At 44.9% G+C, this 22863-nt stretch overlaps 1 protein-coding gene across 8 annotated transcripts; it reads right to left on the bottom strand.

Moving 5' to 3' along the window:
* Positions 1-659: 659 nt before the first annotated feature.
* nfyc (nuclear transcription factor Y, gamma) lies at positions 660-22265 on the bottom strand. Of its 8 annotated transcripts, none has more exons than XM_076754611.1 (11): positions 22195-22265; positions 10865-10974; positions 10639-10710; positions 9105-9218; positions 7260-7355; positions 6028-6204; positions 3623-3691; positions 3015-3173; positions 2554-2658; positions 2389-2448; positions 660-2038 (listed from the first exon to the last, which is right to left on the bottom strand). In XM_076754611.1, the coding sequence occupies exons 2-11, from the start codon at positions 10961-10963 to the stop codon at positions 1919-1921; spliced, it is 1071 nt and encodes a 356-aa protein (XP_076610726.1). In that variant the 5' UTR covers positions 10964-10974; positions 22195-22265; the 3' UTR covers positions 660-1918. The 8 variants fall into 8 exon arrangements, with proteins under 8 accessions (XP_076610726.1, XP_076610729.1, XP_076610727.1 ...); XM_076754614.1 differs by having other exon boundaries at positions 10639-10707; XM_076754612.1 differs by lacking the exon at positions 22195-22265 and adding an exon at positions 18981-19183.
* Positions 22266-22863: the final 598 nt, after the last annotated feature.

Below are 22863 nucleotides of genomic sequence, written 5' to 3'. Positions count from 1 at the left end.
CGTGACTCTATTGTTAACCGCTTGTCCTTTGTAGCACATGAAGCTTTTCCAGCACTAGAGGAGGGCAGCGGGAATAAGATTAGTGGTGTTCATATTGTCTGGTTTGGGTGCAATGTGGGTAGATATTGATTGCACATTCTTGTCAGCACACTAGAGTTCAGACTGGGCTGCTTAAACAATGCTCCTGGTGAAAAATTGTTAACCTGTGTTTGGCAATAAATCAGGTGCTCTAACACAGTACATCAGTGGCAGTTATGGTTTGTTAGATCAGTGCTGCCCTCCTCCGTCCACCTGGGAAAACAGCACAAGCCTCACACTGCCACTGGCACAGCTAAAACCACCAACATTTTCTTGTGCCCACAATGAAAGTGAGTGTTGAAAATACTTTTAGTCTGATGTTGTTGCTTCAACTTCAAACCTATTGGATTAAAGTTACTATAAAAAGCAACAAAGGCAATGATACTTTGGGCTCTGGTAGTGGGATGTGTCTACCTGGAGGGGGGATGGTTCAAGTCTTATCTCTTGGTGTGCTGTTGCATTTCACTCCTGTCTCCCTGTCTACAGTCCACACACTATTGAGGTGCTTAATTCACCTAAAACAAAACAATGAAAACGAAGATTAGTGCTTGGATGACACAAAAACACTCCAAAAACATGACTCTTATGACAAGTTGCGGTTTTTATTTTTTCTCACAAACAAAGTTTGTTTACAAAAAAGTAACGTCAAAAATAAAATTGTACCTATCTATCGCATGTCATGCTGGCAGTTTGAACTACATGCAAAAACAACAATAAGAACGTTGATAATAATCATTACTGTACATTAAAAAAAAATGACGGGGAAGGTATGAGACCTAACATCTCCAAAACAAGAGAAAAACAACTGCATTGAAAAAAGAGTTCTATAAAAAGGATGTTTTTTTTGTTTTTTTCTTGCTCCAGACGGAGTCATGTGTTTGTCCATGAGACATAAACCAGGGCACAAGACTCCAAAACCACCCGGGTAGGAAGGTTGTGTGAAACTGCATAAAGGCAGAGAAAAGGCTCCCTGCTCTAAAGACAGAGGGGTGAAGAACGAGTGAATTAGACGAAAGGGTGAAAATGGAGGAGTAAAGAAGACTGTGGTGTGTGTGTGTGCTTGAAATCCAAGCTCACACACACGGTTAACCTCAACAGTTTGAAGCCCTTACAACAAAGTCACGCTTCACCGTCAATGCGGAAAACGACACAAAAAGAGAAACTACGTGAAATCATCATTAATCCTTATAACCTCTCCTTGAGTTCCCTTAGACTGACTTGCTGTAAAAAGTGATATCTGAGGTATATGGCTTCATTTCATCCCTCGAGTACATGAAAAACAACAGCCAGGGTGTTTTCCACCATGAAAAGCAGGAGGTGAAGAATGTGGGGGCTACCCTCAAACACAGATACAACAGGAGCAGGTCATGTAGACAGAGACAGACACTTTCCTGATTCATGTCCAAATGGAGAGCAGAAAGGAAGGCGCCGGGAGTAACACACACACTTTTTTTTTTTACGCTTTAAAAATCTTTGAAGTTTGGACACGAGGGGAGAGGAAGAACAGAGTTGGTCTGTGGAGAGAGGGTGTCAGGGACCGTGGCAGTGATGCATATTTTACTGACAGATGTGGGGGACAAAGAGCGTCTAAGCATGGATGTAACTTAACATGAGATACTGAGAGAGTCAATCAGCGTCCCTTTGGTTTTCTTATCCAGTGCACTAAATTTATTACATAAAAAGAGTTTTACAATATTTCGGGCCCCTCGTCTACATGAGCAGTGCTTAAAATCAAAGTTATGGGGCTTCCGTTGTTGAAGTTGGTGGCATCTGTCGGCGTCACATGGGCTGGTGTGCGTGCTGTGTGCGTGTGTGTGGAGGAAAGGGTTCCTGGCTGGGCTCAGTCGGTGCTGACCTGCGTGACCTGTGCGTCAGCTGTCTGGTTGGTGGACTGAATGAACATTGGTTGGGTCAGCTCCTGTCCTGCTGGCATCGTCACCTGCTGAATCTGATACAACTGCTGTAAAACAGAGAGACAGACGGAGAGGATGAAGGCCGGCGTGTTATCTCTTACAGACTGTTACTGCTGCTTTTCTTGGCCGGAACATTTACAAACAAGAGATTTTTTATCTCAATTTCTGGTTAGATTAAGGTTAAATTAATGTTAAATTAATAGCATTTTTCTTCAAGGCACATGTCAGCTTGTCAGCACGAGTTAAAATGAGAGATGCTAACAATGCTAATAAGGCAAGAATAAGGACAGTAAGTCAGGTGCCACTTGGCAACAAATAAAAGATACAAAATTGTGTATTTTGGTCAAAATGTCACTGTCATTACTGGGCTTTTGGATATATTTACTGTATTTGTTACCTGTCCATCAGTAAACTGGTTGAACTGCTGCTGTCCTTGCTGAACTTCTGTCTGTGTGATCTGAAAACAAAACAAGTTCAATGAAATGAACGAACGAGCAACATAAATGTTTGGATATCAGATCATTTCTTATACAAACGCTACTTTTGTCGCCATTAAGATTACCTGCTGGGTGTTGGCGAGAGTCTGAATCTGTCCTTGGACCACTTGCGCTCCTGAGACGGGCTGAGCGAGACGGATGTACTGTAGCTGGCCTGTGTTTAGTTGCACCTACACTCAAACAACACAGGGGGGAGACAAAGTTTGGTTTAGAGCAAAGGTCATTGGAACGCAGAGGTCACAGCCATTTTCCTACTCTGGACAGCAGCACCAACAATCATTCACTTTCCTCTGGTGACTTGTTAACTTTTGTTTTCTTCTGAAACTCATCACAGAGTGAAGGGTGGATAATTCACTAAAACAATGTTTGTGTAGTGTTACAATGTCAAACCCATGTAACACTCGCAGACTACTTCAGCCACGCTGTCTGTTTCAACCTGTGTCCATCCATTCTTCCCCTCGTTCAATTCCCTGCCCTCCATCATCAATCCCTCCCCCTTTTTCTACAGACTGATGTTGATTCCTACCGGGATTTGCTGGATCTCTCCTGTGTTGGTGATGATCTGCTGCATGACCTGCATGGTCTGGCCTTGGGCTTGAGCCGTCTGAGCTTGACCCTGGGCCGCCGCAGCTTGGACAATCTGTACCTGCTGACCCTCACTCACCTGCATGGCCACGGGTGCACTCTAATGGAGACAAAAGGAAAGATAGAAGCAGATAGAGGGAACAGACAGAAGGGAAAGAGACAGAAGTCACATATCATTTGTTGAACAGGCAAGTAGTTTATGATTGACATAAAGCCAAGAACCAGGAAATCCCTAACTTGCCTGGAATTAGGTTTTAACCAGCACCACAAAGCTTATCTTTAAATTTCTGCTAAAAGACCATCAGGATGGTACAAAAGACATAGGGACATAAGTTGACGACGCAAGGTTTCGACTCTTCTCTCTCTTCTGTCTGTCACACTATCTAGGAAAGGCCACCTGATCTCACGGTGCGATCACCCCTACAGGCCTCAGTCCCCTGAACAGGGCAGAACTTGCGTGCAGCAGTCACGTACAGGGCTGTGGCAACAAGCAGTGGCCTCTGTGTGTGGTTAGTGAACATATGAATGCAGGTGTGCATGTGTGTTTACCGTGATGGGTGTGCCCTGTGACTGCACCTGCACTTGCTGTAACTGCTGCATGGTGGCACCTTGCAGCATCTGATGGCCCGACAGAATAGAATGAGAAAATGAGAGAAAGACACACAGTGAGAAAGCAGCGATCGCAACAACTTAACATGAATGTAAGCGTGTGTGTGTGGAGCGAATGCGTAGAAAGCTTCACTGTTAGAGCTGCAAACGGTGACAGATAAGCGGCAAATGACATTTAATGACGTGCTTATGAATGATAAAAAAGCTGAGGTGAAATGTCAGAAACAGATAAAAAAAAAAAAACATGGACAGGTTTTGAAAACGCATGTACATCACAGTGACATTTACATCAGCTTCAGTAATGTCAACTGTGGTTTCGTAAGTGCTTATGAGCGAGTTGGTGACCTGAGAAAAAAACTGACAGAACTGGTACAACAGTGACAACAAGTGACACTGAAAGCTCTGCACATGGACACACAGATGCATAAATAAAGGGAATGAATTGAGATCTTTGCCCATCATCTGTTCCCATGCTAAATTTCACCATCTTTTCTTTGTCTTCTTCATCCTGAAGCACTTCCTGCTAACACTTAACTCCACAGACCCAATCTGTTGTACCACATATGGCATGTGCCTGGTGGGTAGTGGCGAACTAACCAGCTCTGTCTGACACCAGCAAACCCTTATGTGACTTAAATACTGACAGAAAAAGGTGCACATTCGACACAAAACTGAGAGAATCAAATAAAATATCCAGGTTGTAATAACAGAAGGACTGAGATGAAGCTTCAAAGACTCCAAGTTTGTATTTTATCTCTTCAACAACCCAAATCCCTTTTTTTGTAGAGGCAAATTTAAAACTTCCATTTATTCCCAAAGGCCCATCTTTTAAAGTGCCATCTTGTAAATAGCCTACAATAGAGTCTATGTAAGGTGAGTGTCAAATTGTGACCTCCCTGCTCTCAGCAGGGACTGCAGCAGTAGCAGCGCTAGTGAATCAGGCAAAGTCTAAATGAGTATGACAGCTCAGCTAAAGGCAGTCTGCTGAAGCAGCATGAGGCACCACAGCAGCTCAGGAGTGCAGCTACATGACATGCAGAGACCAAGCTGGAGAGAGAACACTTAGCAGCGAAAGTAGCAGGAATGAGATAATTAGAAAGAGAGACAATTGAAGGGTGACCCTAAATATGCATGTTTGTTATCTTACTAACTGGTGAAAGCACTGCGATACAGAGGATAAATGATGTGTGTTTTTGTATGTGTGCTCGGGACTTGGTTCCATAAAGAAACAGCTATTGATTCCCTGTGTTACTCACTCTTCACTACATGATGTTAGATATTCAACTATGAGCCACACACTGCACGACTAATATGTGCTGATTTTGGAGGCTATGACGGGGACTGATTGCACACATTTCAACCAATCGGTTACAGAAAGTTTTCTTCTATAAACATTTTATTTCCATGATTTCATATAAGCAAATACGAGATATGGGAATATTCTGTTTGGCAAAGAGTTCAGATCAAACGTTTCTCCTGCAGGGTTTCACAAGGAGGGTGCGCATGTGTGCTGGGTGTGTTCTGAGGTTCAGTTATTTCTGCTGGTGGGAGAGTGGTCGGCTACCGAATGTTAGCTTAGAAATATTAAGGACTCCAGGTGTGATGACCCTGAGCAACAAGCCTTTTGCAGCATGATTCCCAGCACTGGGTGGAGTTTAGAATGTGCTGCTTAATCTACTTGGGAGCGGTAATCTTTCAGGTGTTAGACAGACACACACGCACACAATCTTTCTCATGAAGTTCAGAGCAGGCTTCATGAACTGAGAATCTGTTGGCAGTTGCTGCAGTCGGGAATTCGTCCACTTCTCCACGTCACCCTTACTATTGCATCAAATTCTCATATCCAGATGTGGTTTCATTGTGTTGTTGCTTCTTTAAATCTTGGTGTGTGCACTCTGAGAGGTGCTTTGATTGTGCAAAACATGGATGCATCTCTGTGACGTCACTCATAGGCTTCTGAAGAGCCACTGTGAAGTTCAGTGACAGTGGCTCCGGCCGTCGACATCTCTTTCAGTCCTCCACTCCGCCAAACTCCCCGCTAATCCAAAAATGCGCAAAGAGGTGGAGCGTGAGTGGAACTGAGGCCAAATTAAGCCCAGTTGCTGATTGCTAACAGCTAGCTGCCACTCAAAGCAGTCAAATTAGCCACAGAGACCAAAACTGGTTTCGTAGCAGGCTGTTTATTTCTGACATAAAGTTTAGCATTTTAATGTGGACGTCTACGGGAGATTGACTCGATTTTGGAGCCAGCTTTAAGTGGCCCTTCTACGTTGGCTTGATTTTTCAAGGTGCTGTTTGGGCAAAGCCTGCAAAACAACACTCTTCAAACAAGAGGTCAGCTGTACCTGTCCTTGCTGTGGCTGTGCAATGATGATCTGTCCCGGCTGGATGGTGGTGGCCGTTTGTGCGCCAGGCTGCTGGGCCTGTTGTGTGCCCTGCACCTGTACAGCTCCAGGCTGCTGAGCCAGAGTGAAGTAGTACTGCACCGGCTCCGCTGGAGCCACTGACTGACGCATCTCCTCCTGTAGACGACACGCACACACACATAGAAGAGGGCATATCAGTCCATTACATCTCCATGAATTATTTTTGCAGGTGTAACGGTAGAGGAGGGCAAGTCTGATAAATAACTGATGGGATGTGGCTGGGGAAGAGTAACGTAATCTGGACATAAGATCCATTACAGGCAACATACTGGTCAATACCATAGACTGCAGGTCTGGAGGCAAGCTAAGCTAAACATATGTTTTAACTCTGATCAACCTGAACAATTCACAGAAAAACAGGTAGACTGAAACTAATGCTGTGACAGTTATTGATTCATGTATGTAAATGCCCTCTCTGTCCATCCTCATCCTGGATCAGCCACAGAAGTGCAGCGTCAGACTTTGCTGGGATTCAGTTTACTCAGCACAGTTCAGCAAGTCAGACGCTTGCTGGCATGGAGGCTTGAACCCAGGTCAAACAATTACAACACATCAAATTACCAGTAAAAACCGACCTGTGTCACTCCGCTTCATAACTGACTAATGAGGAAGGCTTCATCTTGATGAGGTGTCTCCATCACCAGAAGTGTAAACACCCCTCTCCCAGCTCCATGACAACACAGCTGAGAGTGTAGGATGTTTACATGCCTGGAGACAGTCTACTTGACAACGAATTTAAATATCTCACTCCTCCAGCTGGTACGCTACATGTGTATAAAGTACACCACTCTCCTGCTTGAGCAAAACGTCAACATGATTTTATCCTTATGGAATTGGTCCCTGCAAGAGGACATGAAATTACGCTTTTCTGTTGCTAATGGTACAGACTAATGTCATGGGGTTATTGTTGGCTGTCAGAGGCAATAAGATGCTGCAAACATCCGACTGAAAGCCCTCACAGTCCAAACCCCAGCTTCCAGTCAAGGATGTTTACAGCACCTCCAGGTTGCCAACAATGGAGAAGCACTTGAGATGAAGACACAAATGATCAGCTGTTTTTCCTGTTTTAACCTTTATGTGTATTCTCCCCCCCCCAAAAGACACCTGCTGTTTGCCTGTCACTACAGTCCTTGCAATGTGTGCTTTCCTACCTGTCGTTTTGGCGGCTTCAGGTCATCGCGGGGCACAATGTCAATCAGGAAGTCAAACTGGTCAAACTTTGTTATGGCCATGGCAATGTCATTCCTCTGCAAACATAACAGAGGCAAAGGGTCCAGCGATGAGATCATACCATAATTATGCTAATTCAATGTATGCAGTGACACACACACACACACGCCTCAGGGTCTGAGGTCAACTCGCCCAAAATAGCCACACAAGAGGCTACTGTGGAAATGAAATCAAGATCCCAGTTTCACTGTCAGAGGTTTATGCTTTCATAACTGAGATCAACGTCAACGAAGGTAACTTTAGAGCTGAGCTGACATGCCCACAGAAAATGAACTGCTGACTGTTTTAATGATCGATTAATCATTTGAGTCAAACACTTGCTTGTTCCAGCTTCTCGAGTGTGAGGATTTGTTGGTTTTCAGATTAAACAAGAGTGAAAAGTTCAACTTCTTTGCTAACCAACAGTCACTAAAGGCAAACGGATGAAAAAAAAACAATCATCCCAGCATCACAGTCATAAACCTGGTGAGTGTGTGATGGGTGGAAATAAACTGATGACGCCTTCCTGCCCTCAGCCTCTGCTGCTGTACCCCTTCCTATATCCACAGCAGTGTGCTGTCTCTGTGGAATTTTCCACAGGATATTGGCTGTCAGGACCCCCCATTGTGGCCCTCCCTGCTCTAGAGGCTATTTATAGTAGCTTGATTAATATCTGGTAACACCAGGTCACATCTACACTTGTTCTATTGATGAGCGTTGCCATGGTGACTCCAACTGGCGTGCCCTCTTCACAATAGGACTCAGGCTTTGTGTGGTTGTGTGTGTGTGCGAACATGTGGAGATGTAAGGTGCTGTTTTCCCTCACTTAGGCACAAGAAAAATCACACATTCATGACGTTCAACCGTGACATGTACCTGTATTTTTCATCTGTGGTATAAAATGTAATTCACATGTTCACCTGCACAGCAGATTAAGTGTGGAGTTCAAACAATGAAGAGTTTCATGCTAAAAAAACAACTCCGGGTCAAAGATAAGTCAAGACAACAGCACAGTGAACGCACTTCCAAAGTAGGTCTTCAATTGAAGACTCCTCCAAGACTAACTGCGATGAGAGCGATTACACTTTTTTTCCTGTCTCTTTCTCTACCTGTGTTGGCATAAACACACACACATCCATGGGCCGCTAATCTCTCAGAGGTATGTGAATGGATAAAGTGGACTTAAGGGCTTTCATGTTCTGCTCCACAGTTTTCCCCTCTTGACGTCCAGGTGAGACAAGCTCTTGTCTGATTTTCACCACCATTAACACACTCATGTTCTGTAACCCCCACCCTCCACCACCACATCATTGGAGAGTCCATCTTATTCAACTTTGGGACAGCAGAGGAGGCAAAATGGCACCGGAGGGAAAAGTGGGTCAACGGCACCCGCCTGGCTTTGCTTTCAAAGTCAATGGAGGGAGAAAGAACTAAACAGAGGGATAGTCCTCAAGGGGATGCTGGTATGGGGCCTCTGCTTGTATATGCACACAGACACAGGCACAACAAACTGAACAGACAGCCCAATGCTGCAAGGGTGTGGGAGAGGAGTGGAAAAGAAAAAGATAGTAGAAATATACAGAAGGAAGAAAGAGGATGTGCAAATATTACAATAGACGGACATGACAATCCCAACAAAGAGAGTAAGAAGACGGCAGAGAGAGGTTTCCTGCACTGAAGCGTGACGTGAACAAGGCGAAACATGTGTCATACCAGACAGATATGAATGTGTTAAGACAAGGAACAGTGTTGACACACTTTTTTTTTTTTTTATGAGTGTGTCTGACCTGTAGCGTGCGCCTCTTGTTGTCCTCGGTGTGGATCCATGCTCTGAGGGTGAGCTCTGTGATGAAGATCTGAGCCGCCTTGGCAAACAGGACCGGAGCCTCTGCACTGATCATCTGTGCAGACGAGAGTTACAGCATCATTCACATATTAGCTATAACATGAGTCACTCAAGACACAGTAACAAATGGCTGCATCCCATTCACAGGCGCTGCAAAATAAGCAATAAATTTAAAAAAAAAAAAAAAAAAGCTCAAACAGAACTATGTTAGTTGGAGAACGTCTTCAGTTATAAACTCACGCGCCAGCAGGCATCTGGTGGCAAACTGCTTAGCTTCAAACTCCACTCTTTGATATCAAGTGGCACTGGACTCTTAGATCAAGCCATACAATAATTATATGAACACACATGTAAATCTTAAATGTATAAAATGGGACTATAACAACACCACAGCACTCACACACACACATGCAGTGAAAGCTGCTGTGTCAGAGCTTACAGAAGGGTCTTGTCTTCAGATATGTTAGGGATGTCCTGATCTCTTTACCACTTTAAGCTGCTGCTTAACTAAGGGGATAGTGCTCTTGACACGACACATTCAAGCCACACACACACACACACACACACACACACACACACACACACACACACACACACACACACACACACACACGTTCCGAGGCTTTCTCTTTAGAGACTATGAACAGCCCTGGCTGATAATCTGGTGTAATGAGGGAAAAATAATCACTGCTCCTTGTGCCTTAACTGTCGAGTTTAGTGCAACTGACAAATGTTGGGAGATGGGGAGGTTCCTTTGAATAAAGTTTGTGGACACATGCACCTAAAACTAAGGTACATTATTGGCTGATCTGAGACATTGGTAGTGGTATTGAGTTCTTTGACATGAACCACAACTTGCAGCAATGTGGAATATGCTTTAAATAGTCAACATGCAGCTAAAGTGCTTGCAGTGTGGAGCCATTTTAAAAACTATAAAAGCAGTTGCTTCTTACAGATTACAATGCCAGGGCTTCACAGAGTAGTATTAACAGCGACTTGCTCCACAATCAGTTTTGTAATTTCCCTAATAATGCTTGATTATGCCTGTATGCACACTGTTAATACACGCTGATGTAAACTCACTCGATATAAATAATGGACTTCTTATCAACAGACTCTGCTGAAAGCGCAAGCGTTGATAATATTTTTTCATTATAAAATACGTCTAACAGACCATTCATGGGCACTGAAGGGTCTGAGCACAACAGGCCACAAAGCATGAGCTGGACAGAATGCACACACCAAACTGAAGGACATTGTCAGTCAGCCTGTGCGGTATTAAAATAATCACCATTATGTATAAAAAGTAAGCAAATAAAATCAGAAATGTAGTTTAAAAATTGGTTCAAGGATCAAGAATAATTTGCCTACCATCTCTGTTATTCAAAATTGAGACCATAACTAGTAATGGAAGGCGACTTACCCCTAAACGTAATTAATATTTTCTCAAAATAGTCACTAGGCTGTCCTTTTACCTTGACATCCTCATCCAGCTTCATGATTTTCTTGATTCGAGCCAGAGGCAACTCTTGCACACGGAAATCCTTCTGAAAAAAAACGTGTTAGGGACACAGAACAAAGCATAAGAGAGTCGTCCTTCACTGTTAGCATGTATGTTTGAAGTCATATGAAACCACTGAATCTTAAGTGTAACTTGGCGTGTGACCAGTGTGTCTGTCTGTTTCAGAGGACATGACATACCACAGTCAGGTTCCTGATTTCCTCCATGACCCGAGGCCAGAAGGACTGCAGGGTTTGCTGGGCATCGCTGCCCCCGGCTCCAAATGCATCTGCGGACATCTTCTAGTTTGCTGCATCGAGGAATGACAGGGGAGGAGAGAGAGGTGGAAGCACAAGGTTAATTATTAGAACACACAAAAACAAAGGCGTTGATATGTTGGTTCAGACACTCGAGACAGGTCATTCGCAAAGGACGCGAGACACCAGGACACAGAGTACCGTGTCAGTCCAAGCCCAGCCTGTGTTGCCCAGTGCTCTTCCCGTGTGTCAGAACCACAGATCCCATCATAGCCTATAATTATAATAGAGTCAGATCTAAAATAGAGTCCCGACAGGCTTCTATTCTTGTTCTTGTGGGATGTTGACATGCCCAAAAACCCACCACCAAACTGCAAATTCCACGATTATGAATGCCTCTATCACCTTCGGCACAGAGCAGCAGCTCCTCTGCAAAGGCAAGCATGTCATGTGCAAGCCGATCGCTGCTGGTGACCCCATGCACCCAGGACAACACTGAAGTCACAGATCCGGGAGACGCATGTGTGTTTGTGTCCTAACGACGACTGCAGTCCACTTTTTTTTTTGACGGATGCTCATTATGAACACACACCGAAAAGTTGTGAAGTTAAACACACTCACATGCATGCATATATAAGAGCCAGCGCTCCAACAAGGGGTCTGACGGTTTGAAAGAGGATCCAGCAGGTTACTATGGCATGCCAGGAATCTGCTCGGGGAATATTGGCCTGCCTGTCTGAGCACGCAGGGCTTGGAGTGTCTGGATTGCACTCTTTCACTCTCTGCCTTTTCTCCCTACCTCAGTGAAAAGATTAGGCAGAGAGGAGAAGAAAAAGAAACATTGAGGGGGGGCGGTGAACAAGAGATGAGTGTGTGGAGCTACTCAAGAGAGACGGGGTGTGTTTGTGTGTGTTGCTGAGGGAGGGGTAGTGCCTTGTCCAGTTCAGCATTAATCCAGCGCTAAGACAAAGTGCCAAAGGCTTTAACAGGGGGAGGTAAGAGACCGACAGGGCTGCAGTCAGACTGCTGTGCAAACTAGCTATGTGGGTCAAACAAGACAGAAAGAGGGAGACGCAGAAAGAAAGAGAGAGACATGACAGAACAAAGAAAAAGAGTGTTAGGAGAAGGGGGGGGTCTCTTCTTTATCTTCTCTTTTCTCACTCTGGGCCAACAAGCATGAATGGCTGCAGCTCTGGTCCAGCTGACAGGCCAACACAAAACAAAAGACAGCCTCTCACTCCATCACTCCAACTCTCCATCTTGTGTCCCCCCCTCCCACCCCTTTACAGCGGTGTTGTACGGGATTGTTTCAGCTTTGGGACCACATCAGCTCCTTTATTTGTACCACTTAAGTGTGGTTGTAAATATTTTACACAGATAAATCACTAATTCGTAAGGCAGGCCCTTCACCTAATTGATTTTTGACAGGAAAGATTGCTTCTCTGGCAGATGTGGAAGTTACTGAATAATATAGAAGAGGCACTGCTGCATCCTGTTCTGTCATACAGTTTTCGACAGAGAGTAGCCTAAATCAATGAGACAGAGTGGCAGAGGGGGGTGGCTTTATATAAATCAATCAGGCCGCTTGTAGCTATGGCATGCCAGGCTAGTGATTGACCTTGACAATGTCTCCCCTTCTCTGTCTGACGCTCCAGTGTCCAGTTGCATTTCAAGGTTGATTGAAATCCTGCAGTCACTAGAACAATCCCAGCATTCCACGGGGCAGGAATGACTGATGGGAATTGTAGTTTTTCTCCTCTGCCCAATGGGGGAACTGACCTCTGGCGGTTCTTTCGTGGCCTCTGCGCACTTTGCAGCACCGTGACCATGCAAATATGATGAACACAATAAGGGCAATGAGAACCATTTGTTTTTCCAGCTCCACAGCATTTCAGCACCAGTATCAGCACTTGATCTTGTGATCAGTTTGAACAAGACAACCTTGTGTGTGTGCTCTCAGCTTGTGTGGTTCTCTCCAACTGGTGGCCTGATAAGGAACAATAATTAGGCAATTCGCTTGACAGCATTACAGACAACCATCAGGCTAATTACCATGGTAACAACGTGGTGGTCCAGAGGAAAGGGAGGAAGATGGAGGAGTTAAAACAGCAAATGATTCAATTGATAATAAAGATAAGTGAAACACGCAGCTCCTTCTTCTGCTCACACACACACACACACACACACACACACACACACACACACTCTCTTAAAATGCTGCCTTTTCTTTATACACTCTGAGAGAGTGAGCGGTTATTAAATCACACACACACCCCCCAACCCCCTCTCTTTGACCCCGTGACCTTCAATCTAAACACACAGCCATGCACTAACCACAGCAGCAGATGGGGGGGGGAGTAGAGGGGAAGTCAATATGTGAGATGAAATGAGAAAGCAAGTGTGGCGAGAGCTAGTCTGAAGTGTGAGAGGGGGAGAAAAAGAAACAGAAACACATACGTGAGCGAGGAGAAAAGGGTTAAGTATCAACATGCCCTTGAACGCTGCTCCTCCAGCTAGCGAGTGTGTTCTACCTACAGTATACCAATATTAACATATTTCCCAAGGCTTTGCATCAATGGAAAGTTTGCGTGGGAGCCCGCCACACAAGTGCAGAACATAATGTCCTCTGCTGACTTCTGCAACACCTTCTATGGTCTGGGTCTAGACTAGCCAAACAAACACCAAGTGTGGCGATCCCCTGCACAAAGAAAATCAATTTTGAAACTCCCCAAATGCTAATAAATGTCAATGTTAAAAACGCTGTAAAAGGATCTGGAGGTTGATGCAGACAACTCCGGATAGCTGGTGTCAAGGTGGCTTATTTTATCTGCAGTGGTAAGTCCTGTTTGCTTCTGTATTTGAAGTGCTACTTAAATGGAAATCTGTTAAAGCTTCTTAGCCTTAAAACTTATGGGCACTCGAAATAAGGTGTCTCCAAACATTGTGGATGTATTGTGCGTTCATGTGAGCTTGCTGTTCTGCATAATACTGTGCATCATTCTGTTGTAACGCACCTGACAAGCTCATCTCTGCTGTGTTGTTCTAAGCTGCTACTGTATGCTATATTAGGGTACATTGTGCTTTCTGCGCTATGCATCTCTCCTCTCCTCTTCCCTGCGGTTCTGTTGTCCTTCATCGGGTCATTGAGACAGAGAGATGCCGGTGTTGGGTTTCCGAAGTGCTCTGCTGTGTGTGTGAGTCTTTGAGGGCAAATGTGACGTCCGTGCTTTGTCGACATTGTCCAACACAGCAACTTGCTCTCGCTCGTTTAGGGGCTCTACGTCGTTCTTCCTGTCTGCTCTCCACCACTTCCCATCTCGATCACTTGTGGGTGTGCGTGTGTGCGTGTGCTTCTCCCTTGCTCTGCCTTACTTACTATCACCTGATCCCCGTCTTCCAACTTCTCTGAGAAAGTCAATGCTGCTCCGCTTGTAGCAGCTGAATCAGCGCAAATGTTGTTCCACCAGGCCCGTCCTGCATCTCCTCTCTCTTGTTCTCTCCGTCTCATCCCTCCCTCCCTCCCTCGCTCGCTCGCTCACTGGCACGTCACATCAAGTGGCCACTCACAGCAGCATCAGCGACTCGCTCCAACTCTGACATCACACCACTTTACATGAGCCTTCAATTCCTGTCCAAACAAACCTGATAGCAGTGCATGCAGAAGACTGGAAAAAATAACAAGCTAGTATCACTTCGTCATATGCCTTTTCATTTGCTCTTTCAGATTAGTGAAAGGGCAAGGAAAGGGCAAAGAGGCAGAGCAAAGTTTTCAGCTTCACACTCTGCATGAACGCATCAATATATAAAGGAGAGAGCACAGCTGAACAAATTCATTAATTGGTATTTGGTAATGTTCTGCAGTTAAATGCCCCCGTAGTGACCTGACAGTTGGTGCAAACTGAGCATAATCTTGCTGAGTGCAGGTGATAGGTACTGATGCAAGGCGGTTTAGGATAACCCGAAGGCCTGTTTGAGGCAGAAGAGAAGAGTGAACTTTGCCCTGAGGTGTTTCACTATCACAGCCTCGTTTTGCTGAAGAACTCATCTCATCCCAGATCTTTCCCAGAAGCACAGCTGACACTTCACGTTGAAGCAGAGTGGACCTGACCCACACAGAAATAGAGACATATACTGCTCCAAATGAATGCGTGAGTGTGTGGCAAGTGTTATAATCTGCAATTAGTGTGGATTTGTGAACTGCAGCCACAGAGAAACTTTATCACACCTCACTGAAATTATCAGTGTGGCCATTGAGTTAATATGTCTGGTTGATGTGATGAATTATTCATCTAACAGTGTGAAAAGATGTGAGAGAGGCCTTAAAACAGTAGAAAAATTAAATATGAATTGTAAGGTAGTAGTACAATCACAATCGAATTGCATATTCCATGTTTTTTAATATAGTTCAGGTAATGCCTTTAAGTAACATAGTTACTCTTCATGGTTACTAATCGTTAAATCATGAGGCTGTACAAAGAGCAAACATGTAACCACGTGGACAGGCTGCCACCACATTTCATTACTAATGATGAAATCAACAGAAAGACATAGTTTTTCTCTGTTTTTTGTAAGATATGGTGTTAACTATGGGATGAGTGTTGGTACACTGAATGTCTTTAGCAAGAGGTCAATTTTCCACATGCTGCTGTGTGAAAGTGTCAAGGCTGCAGAATGGACAGCTAGGCAGGAAGGTCACTAAATGTTCAAGTCCGCTATGTTTTAACCAGCCTCCTACGCAGAAAAACAAATGCAACAGTCTGCACAACATACTATTACCATAAACCAGGATATATCATTGGACCACTGATAATCTGGTACTGTTTTTCATTCAGTCCGTCAGTTTTATTCTGATTTACTATAACCGAATAGATGAAATAAATACAGGTATAATAGGTAACAAATGTCACACTGACAAGCATTCATTTTAAACTATGACCATAAATCAATGCTTTATTTACAAATTCTGGACTATTAAAGCCTTCACCTCAATGAACCCAATCACAAATACCACACAGAAACAAACTGGCATAGTCACAGCATGCAGGGTAAATGATCTACTCAGGCAAAACAAAAAAACAAGAAGTTCCCAGCCAGGAATTACAGATTAACTACGGGAACATGCACAACGTTTTCACAGATGTTGGTGCAAATGTTTTGAGATAAAAAAAAAAAAACAGGACAGACAGGGTTATAATGGCACGCTCGCTTATGACCTGCAGTACAACATCCCTCTGGCATGGCCGGACCGAACCAGCAAACCAAGCGGCCCTGCAAACTTTGCCCTTGGTTCTGCTTCAAGCCAACTCCAGGAAGTGCTAGTCACTGATCTCCCAAGGTCATTCAACAGAGGAGAGAGAGAAACCAGAGAGGGAGGAGGGAGAGAGAGAGAGATGAAAGAGAGAAGGGGAGGGAGAGGGGGAGGATAGAAAAGGACAGGTTTTTCAACTTTCACTGCAGCACTTAAGTGACCCCAGTGGTTCAGGCTGCGTACTTTCTAAGAAGCTTAGTAAAAACATCACATACTGTACATATTAGCTATGTTCCATATCCCCCTTTGAGTTTCGCTTCCTCTGTGTCCTCTCATCTCCCTCTACATGTTTCCTTCTCAGTGCTGACAGAGAGACTGCAGGAGCCAATCTCACATTCCAGTGACCTTCATCCAATGCTAGGCCCAGTCTCTGGCGTCAGTGTAGGCAGGGCTAAAACTACCTGCATATTACATGCTGGAACACAGCTGACTCCCCCTGGCTGCCCACACTGTCTTTAGTGACAGTGTACACATGTAAAAACACAGGGGGGGCAAGGGCAAAAGAGTGAACGCTCTGCGGTAGTGGTCACCTTAGTGATAAGCCGAAAGGCCTAGCTATGTCTAAGTGGTTTGCGTGTTTCGTTTACTTTGTTCCTATGCCCGATGTGCCTATGGTACGGTGCAGGGCACAAATGATATTCAAATCTCATGCAGACAGCAGCCAACCCTGGGATTTGGCAGCAAGGGCTTCAACTTAAGAGTTATTTTTAGTCTCCCTCTCTCAATCTCCCGCACTCTCTCTCTCTCTCTCTCTCTCTCTCTTTCCCCATCGGGACTTGGTTTTGTCAACGGCACCAATGGAAACTTTCAATTAGGGAGCAAGGGAGGGGAGAGAAAGGGAGTCATAGGCAAGTGAGAGAAGAGGCGCCCTCCAAAGATTCCATCAGAAGAGATCAGATCAAACTATTAGCCTCCTCTGCCCCTGAAGCTGACAGGCTGACAGTCTATCCCATCTGGGCGTCTGGCACTGTCGGGGCGGGGGCCTGGGGGGTCCTGAGGTCACTGCAACCAGCTGCACCTCCACCCCTGGGGACCCCTGGCACCAACAGTGACAACAAGACTGAGAGATATCCTCCATACAGCAAATCTGCTTTCAACATGGATGCCATCTTTGCCTCTCGGCTCTGCGTCACTGTCTGGCGCTAGCACGTAAACAAGGACATCCAGGGGAAAGCGGGGTTCGGACCAGCACCGGGAGCCACGGTGGCCACAAACTCCCATGATATCAACACCACCAAGACAGTGAAGTGCATTTGAGCTCAGAGTCTGGCAGCCGTGCTCTTACATGCACTCAATTGCAGGGTGCTGAGTAAGTGTAGAAGTCTGTGTGCGTGGTGGTTCAAAGTCAAAACACAACAAGTGACAACCAAAGACAGACAGGCTTCACTCTACATTTTTACTTTGTGGATGAAAAAATACAACACGCACACAACATGAACACAATTTTTGTAACACAGTCCATTCTGTAAAAAGCATCAGTGATGTCCTGATGTGACAACTGAAGGACATGGATGAGAGGCACACGAAATGCACAACTCCAATCTTCCAAGGAGAGTACTACAGGACGGGAAAGCGAGGGGGGCGGGGGGATTGAGGACGGCTGTAAAGGACAGACACTGTCTCATCACTGCAGAGCGTGATGGAGAGAGAGACATCAGAAAGTGAACACAGGTGAACAATTTATTCTGAAACTCAGCCTAACCAACTTGACAGGTCTTCTCTGTGTGTGAGTGTGTTTTCAGCAGTCAGACTTACCCCTGTGCCCTTCATGGTGAACGCTCTGCCCTGTTGGAGCAGAGCAGAATGGGGGGAAAGAGACAGCCCTGTTCAAGTCTCCTTGAGAGCAGCCGCGGCGGCAGGAAGAGGAGACACAGAGGTTGACAGAAAAACTCTCTCAAGCTCCCTCACTTCCTCCAGTCCTCTGATCATATCAACAGACAAAAGGCACTCTGGCCCACTGGACAGCTTTAAAAATGCTCTCAGCCTGGACACACAGAGAGGAGCAAGCCCCCCCCTTCTTCGACCCCTCCCCCGCTTCTCTCTTCCACTCTCCCTTTACACATTGCCCCGTCTCCTTCAGCAGCCCCCCAACGTCCTCCTCCTAACTAAACATACAGCCGCGTCTTTCCTGTCTCTCTTCTGACCAAGTCCCCTCAACTCACTGACCCCCTCTCTTCTTCTCTCTTTTTTTTTTTTTTTTACTCTCTCGCCCCTCTCCCTCTGTCCAGCCGGTGACCCGTGCATTTGTCTTTGAGCTGACCCCTGGCCCGGCGCGGAGAAGAGGGCGAGAGGGAGTAGAAAGCCAGCGCAGCAGCAGGCAACAGCAGGCAAACAGTACAGCGGCACTCCCGACTCTCAGACAAAAATCTCTAGCCTCCTTCCCCTTTAACATTCAAGAGTAATCAATCTAGCATGCTACATGATACTCTAGCCCCGCCTCACACCCGGCTCCCACCTCACTCCGACACTTGCAACCAATGAGAAGACAAGGTCCTCCTGTGCCATTGGACGCCGCACACACCAATCAGCTCTGACACATCCTCCCCCTCCGCCCGCCCCTCCTCTTTCCTCCGCCCAACCCCCTTTTACCGACAGCCAACTTCCTGCTCTAAGTTACCTTGAGCTGCAGGATAGGGGTCAGGGAAAAGAAAAGAGGAAGCGAGAGTAGAGACGAGAATAGGTGAAAAAGAGCAAATAAAGTTGTGGAAAGCTCCTCGGAGAGTGTGTGAGGGTGTGCTGGTGGTGGCTTGCCTCGGCATTGTCTGTCCTCAGGCGATCCCTGCCTCTGTAGCTGCCGGACGGATGAGGAAGGTTCCACGGGCTGCTCTCTGACAACTGCTCTCTGCTTATTTACAATGTCAAACTAAATGTCTCCCTCCGCCCCGCCTCCTCTCTGCCGCTACAGGCTGACAGCACGGTGATGCAGGCAGCCACGCTGGCCCCCACTGGCTAAAGCAAGTGCCAGAATGGATGCCGCATGTTGCATCCACATGATTTAAAGTACAAAAGCATACTAGGCAGACTCGCTGTCTCATACGTGTGCGCAGGTATACATGCACATCCACACGCACATCAGCGTTTTGTCCTTGCTTTCTCATTCATCCTTGCTCACAGTCACACACTGCAAACATCAAGCCTCTAAGCAGCCTGCTTGTTATGATGTGATTCATTGTACTATAATGCTAGCAGAGGGGAAAGAAATAGTCTACATGCATGGCCACTCATTATTCGCTTAGACTATGAATTACTTGAATCTGACTTTATTCAACACATTTTCATGACTCATGGGAACATTAGTTATGCAACTTACCGCAACCACAACATTAATCCAATGAAATCCTAATTATGGTGTCAATCAATTTTACACAAAAACTAACTACTGCACAGCAGATCACTGCAGAGCCTCAGTACAAAGTGAAGAAGAATCAGCTGACTGGTGAGCAGATGGGATGGGGAGGAAGTGCATTTCATTCTAGTGCTATTTGTGGATAAACAAGACTTAAGAGATATGGGTGAAAGTCTGTAAACAAAGACATTGTTGTCTTGACCCCGAAAAAACACGCTCACAGCAGCTTCCACAATAAAAACGTCATCAGAAAAAACCCACGTCAGCAATGTCATACAATGCCCTTCTTGTTAACTCACTGCTGGTTTAATGTGCATACTTACTTCCTTCATAGTAACCTTTACTTAAGAACACCAAGGTAGGACACTGCTGCTCCCATGCACAACTCATGGTGATTAATGCACCACCAACTACATCAGTAATTCCACATCCAGCATACAAATGCATTAAGACACCTATTTTAGAGAATAAAGTGTCTAGAAGTGACAAAAACTGAAGGTGTGACGGTAAAGACATTTTGGCCTGAGCAGCCTTTGACTGACAACTTGTGCAAAGGATGGTGGTACGACCCAAAGCTTGATGCTGCATATTACTGCAAATCCCGACTGTAGTGAGGAACACAAGAAGCTTAAGAGAGAGAGAGAGGGAGAGAGAGCAAACCTGCTCCATCAATGAAAAATCTAGAGGGGGAGGGGAACCGGAAGGATGGAGAAGGACAGAGAGGAGAGTTGTTACAGGGTGGGAGGGGTAGAACAAGTGGAGAGAGGGCGAGAGAACAAGATAGAGACTCAAGAGAAACAAAGCTAAATGTTCCCTTTTCTATTTTTGTGAGGAGCACGGGGACTAGAGCAGGTACAACAGCCATCCAGTTAATGATTAGAGTGGAGCTGCACAAATATTAATCTCTCCTGCATGGCTGCCATGCCAGGGCCGTTCTCTCTGTAGATGTATTCTGCCTACCCAAAATGCCTCAGTAATGACACCTGGCAAGGTCACCGTGCAAATGAGACCTTCCCATGACCTGTGCTGCCCATGGCAGGGACATGTTTGCTCTCACGATGGTGTTTAGAGATAAATATACACCAGCCAGTCTATGGGTTTCATAAACACACAGCACCCGCAGGGTAGCCAGGGCAAGCCATGCATTCACCCACAAACATGCAAAAACACATGCACACCTGCATGACTTAAGGGTTAGCCAAATGATTTGCACACAGGTTACTCAGGTTAAGCTCCCTGAGGTATCACCAACCCTCATTCAGTCATTTTAAATAACGTGTAACCACTTGATTAAACATGCATAGAGAACAGTGATCTCTTAATAAAGTGAACTAAGGTGTAGGAAAGGGTCTAAGGCTGTAAATGGTACACAGTATTTGTCTCCACTTCTAACAATAAATAGGCAATGCTGAAGCACTTCGACATTCTTACTTTTCAATGGAGATATGGCTGAGAAGCTTGTCTATACACACAACAATATAAAAGCAGCGACGATCTGATGGGCTAAACGCATTTATTTTCTCACCGGTGATAACATCCAACTAATCAAAGTGCAGCTTCAGGCTGAGTGACTTAGTTCTGCGTTGGTATTGTGGGTGATTTTACAGCTATTTTTTAACTATTTAAGTGTTATCAGGTACACTAGTTTGATGGAAAACAGGAGTGTTACTTACACTTACCAGTTTGAGAAAACAAAGATACACTTCATATTAACATATCGATAGGGAATTGCATTTACAGTGTGAGAAACTTTGCTCTTTAATGCCCTAATACGATGTTGCACTTTAACTAGGTCGCTTCAGTGTACATCATAAGCCAGACAGGACGAACAAAGCGGCTAGCAGGAGGCAGTGAAAGCAATGGCATTTCTAATGGTGGCAGAAGGAAGTATTTATCAGTAAGTCTGAGGTCGCTAAAAAAAAACACCTGCGTATTAAAATGTAATGTAGTGCTAAAACGTGACATATCTGCTACTGAACACTTACGATAGCAACCTTAAGCACACACAGTTAGCATTAGTGGCTAACGTTATGCAGGTCACTGCTGACCGTAACTTCGTGCTAATGTTAGTGCCGTTAATGTTAGCTTGTTGGAGTTGCACACGGGTGCCTGTTGTACAGGACAGGAGACCCGTGTATAGGTTTAATCACCGCTGGACAACGAGTCCTGCGATCAAATGAAAGTTTGCAAAGCTTTCCAAAGCTAGGAAGAAGCAGTCTAACCAATAAAGACAACGTTTGGATCTGTCCTTCAGACCAATCAAACCTCGGACTAGATTCCACCAATCAAGGTTTTTAGGGCTAAGCTCGTTCTGCAACTGACGCCATTCGGTGTCCTTTAGAAATAGCCACTCCGTCTGACAATCAGTCAGTCAGGAGCCAACATGGTGGACACAAAACATCAGTTTCCTGGCCGCCCGTGATCCCTTCAGCGGGCCACCAATAAGCGCCTCAGAGAGCGGGGAGGGAAATGGCGCCTATGTTCATCTTCCAAAACAATCGTCTATTGGTCAAGAACAGCAAATGAAAAGAAGCGAAGTAATTGCCCCTACTTCCACCCAACATGGACTCCTTTCATGTAAACGTTCTACACACATATGAATTTTAATATCTTACTCACTTTGTTTTACGGGTTCGAAGTGAAGTCCGGCTCAGCGTATTATTTATTTTATTTAGCTAGCAAGGGGAAACAAGATGGCTGCTACTCGAACCGGAAAGAGTTGAATGCTCGAACGTGATGACGTCACAGCTACGTTCCCCGAGCACGGCGTCAGTCTCCGATCGATTTTCATTAAATTTTATAAATTAAAACAGATATGGGTTATGTGATCAATGTGTTAAATCAACGCATCATGTGAAACATGAGTGAGCTGGTAAAAACTCAAATATCTCCAATTTTAATGTAGGAGTTATGTCTTATGCTGTATAACAGTAATACAGTAGAACATATGAATGCTGCTGCTATTAGTAACAATATTACAGCAAGAATAAAAGATTTGGTAGCAAGATATTTTAGTGTTTTCATTTGACTCCTAAATTGGACCACATTATTCACAAATGTCTGCTGTAATATGTCTACAAACATCAGTTAGGTTCAGTTTAAATAAGATTTATTTAATTGAATATACTACACAGTTAAGACTAATGTGGCAAAAATCAATCATACTTCTAATCTCAGCACTGGTGAACAGTAATATGAAGAACTGACAGACATGACAGTTGCAGTTGACAAATGTTTTAATGTTTACATAATTGATTTTTTCAAGAACAAAATGTTTTACAAACACCT

Source organism: Chaetodon auriga, chromosome 17 (genome assembly GCF_051107435.1).
Source record: "Chaetodon auriga isolate fChaAug3 chromosome 17, fChaAug3.hap1, whole genome shotgun sequence".
NCBI classification, from domain to species: domain Eukaryota; kingdom Metazoa; phylum Chordata; class Actinopteri; order Chaetodontiformes; family Chaetodontidae; genus Chaetodon; species Chaetodon auriga.
Note: the sequence above shows the minus strand (reverse complement) of the source record. Positions and strands in the feature narration are given on the sequence as shown.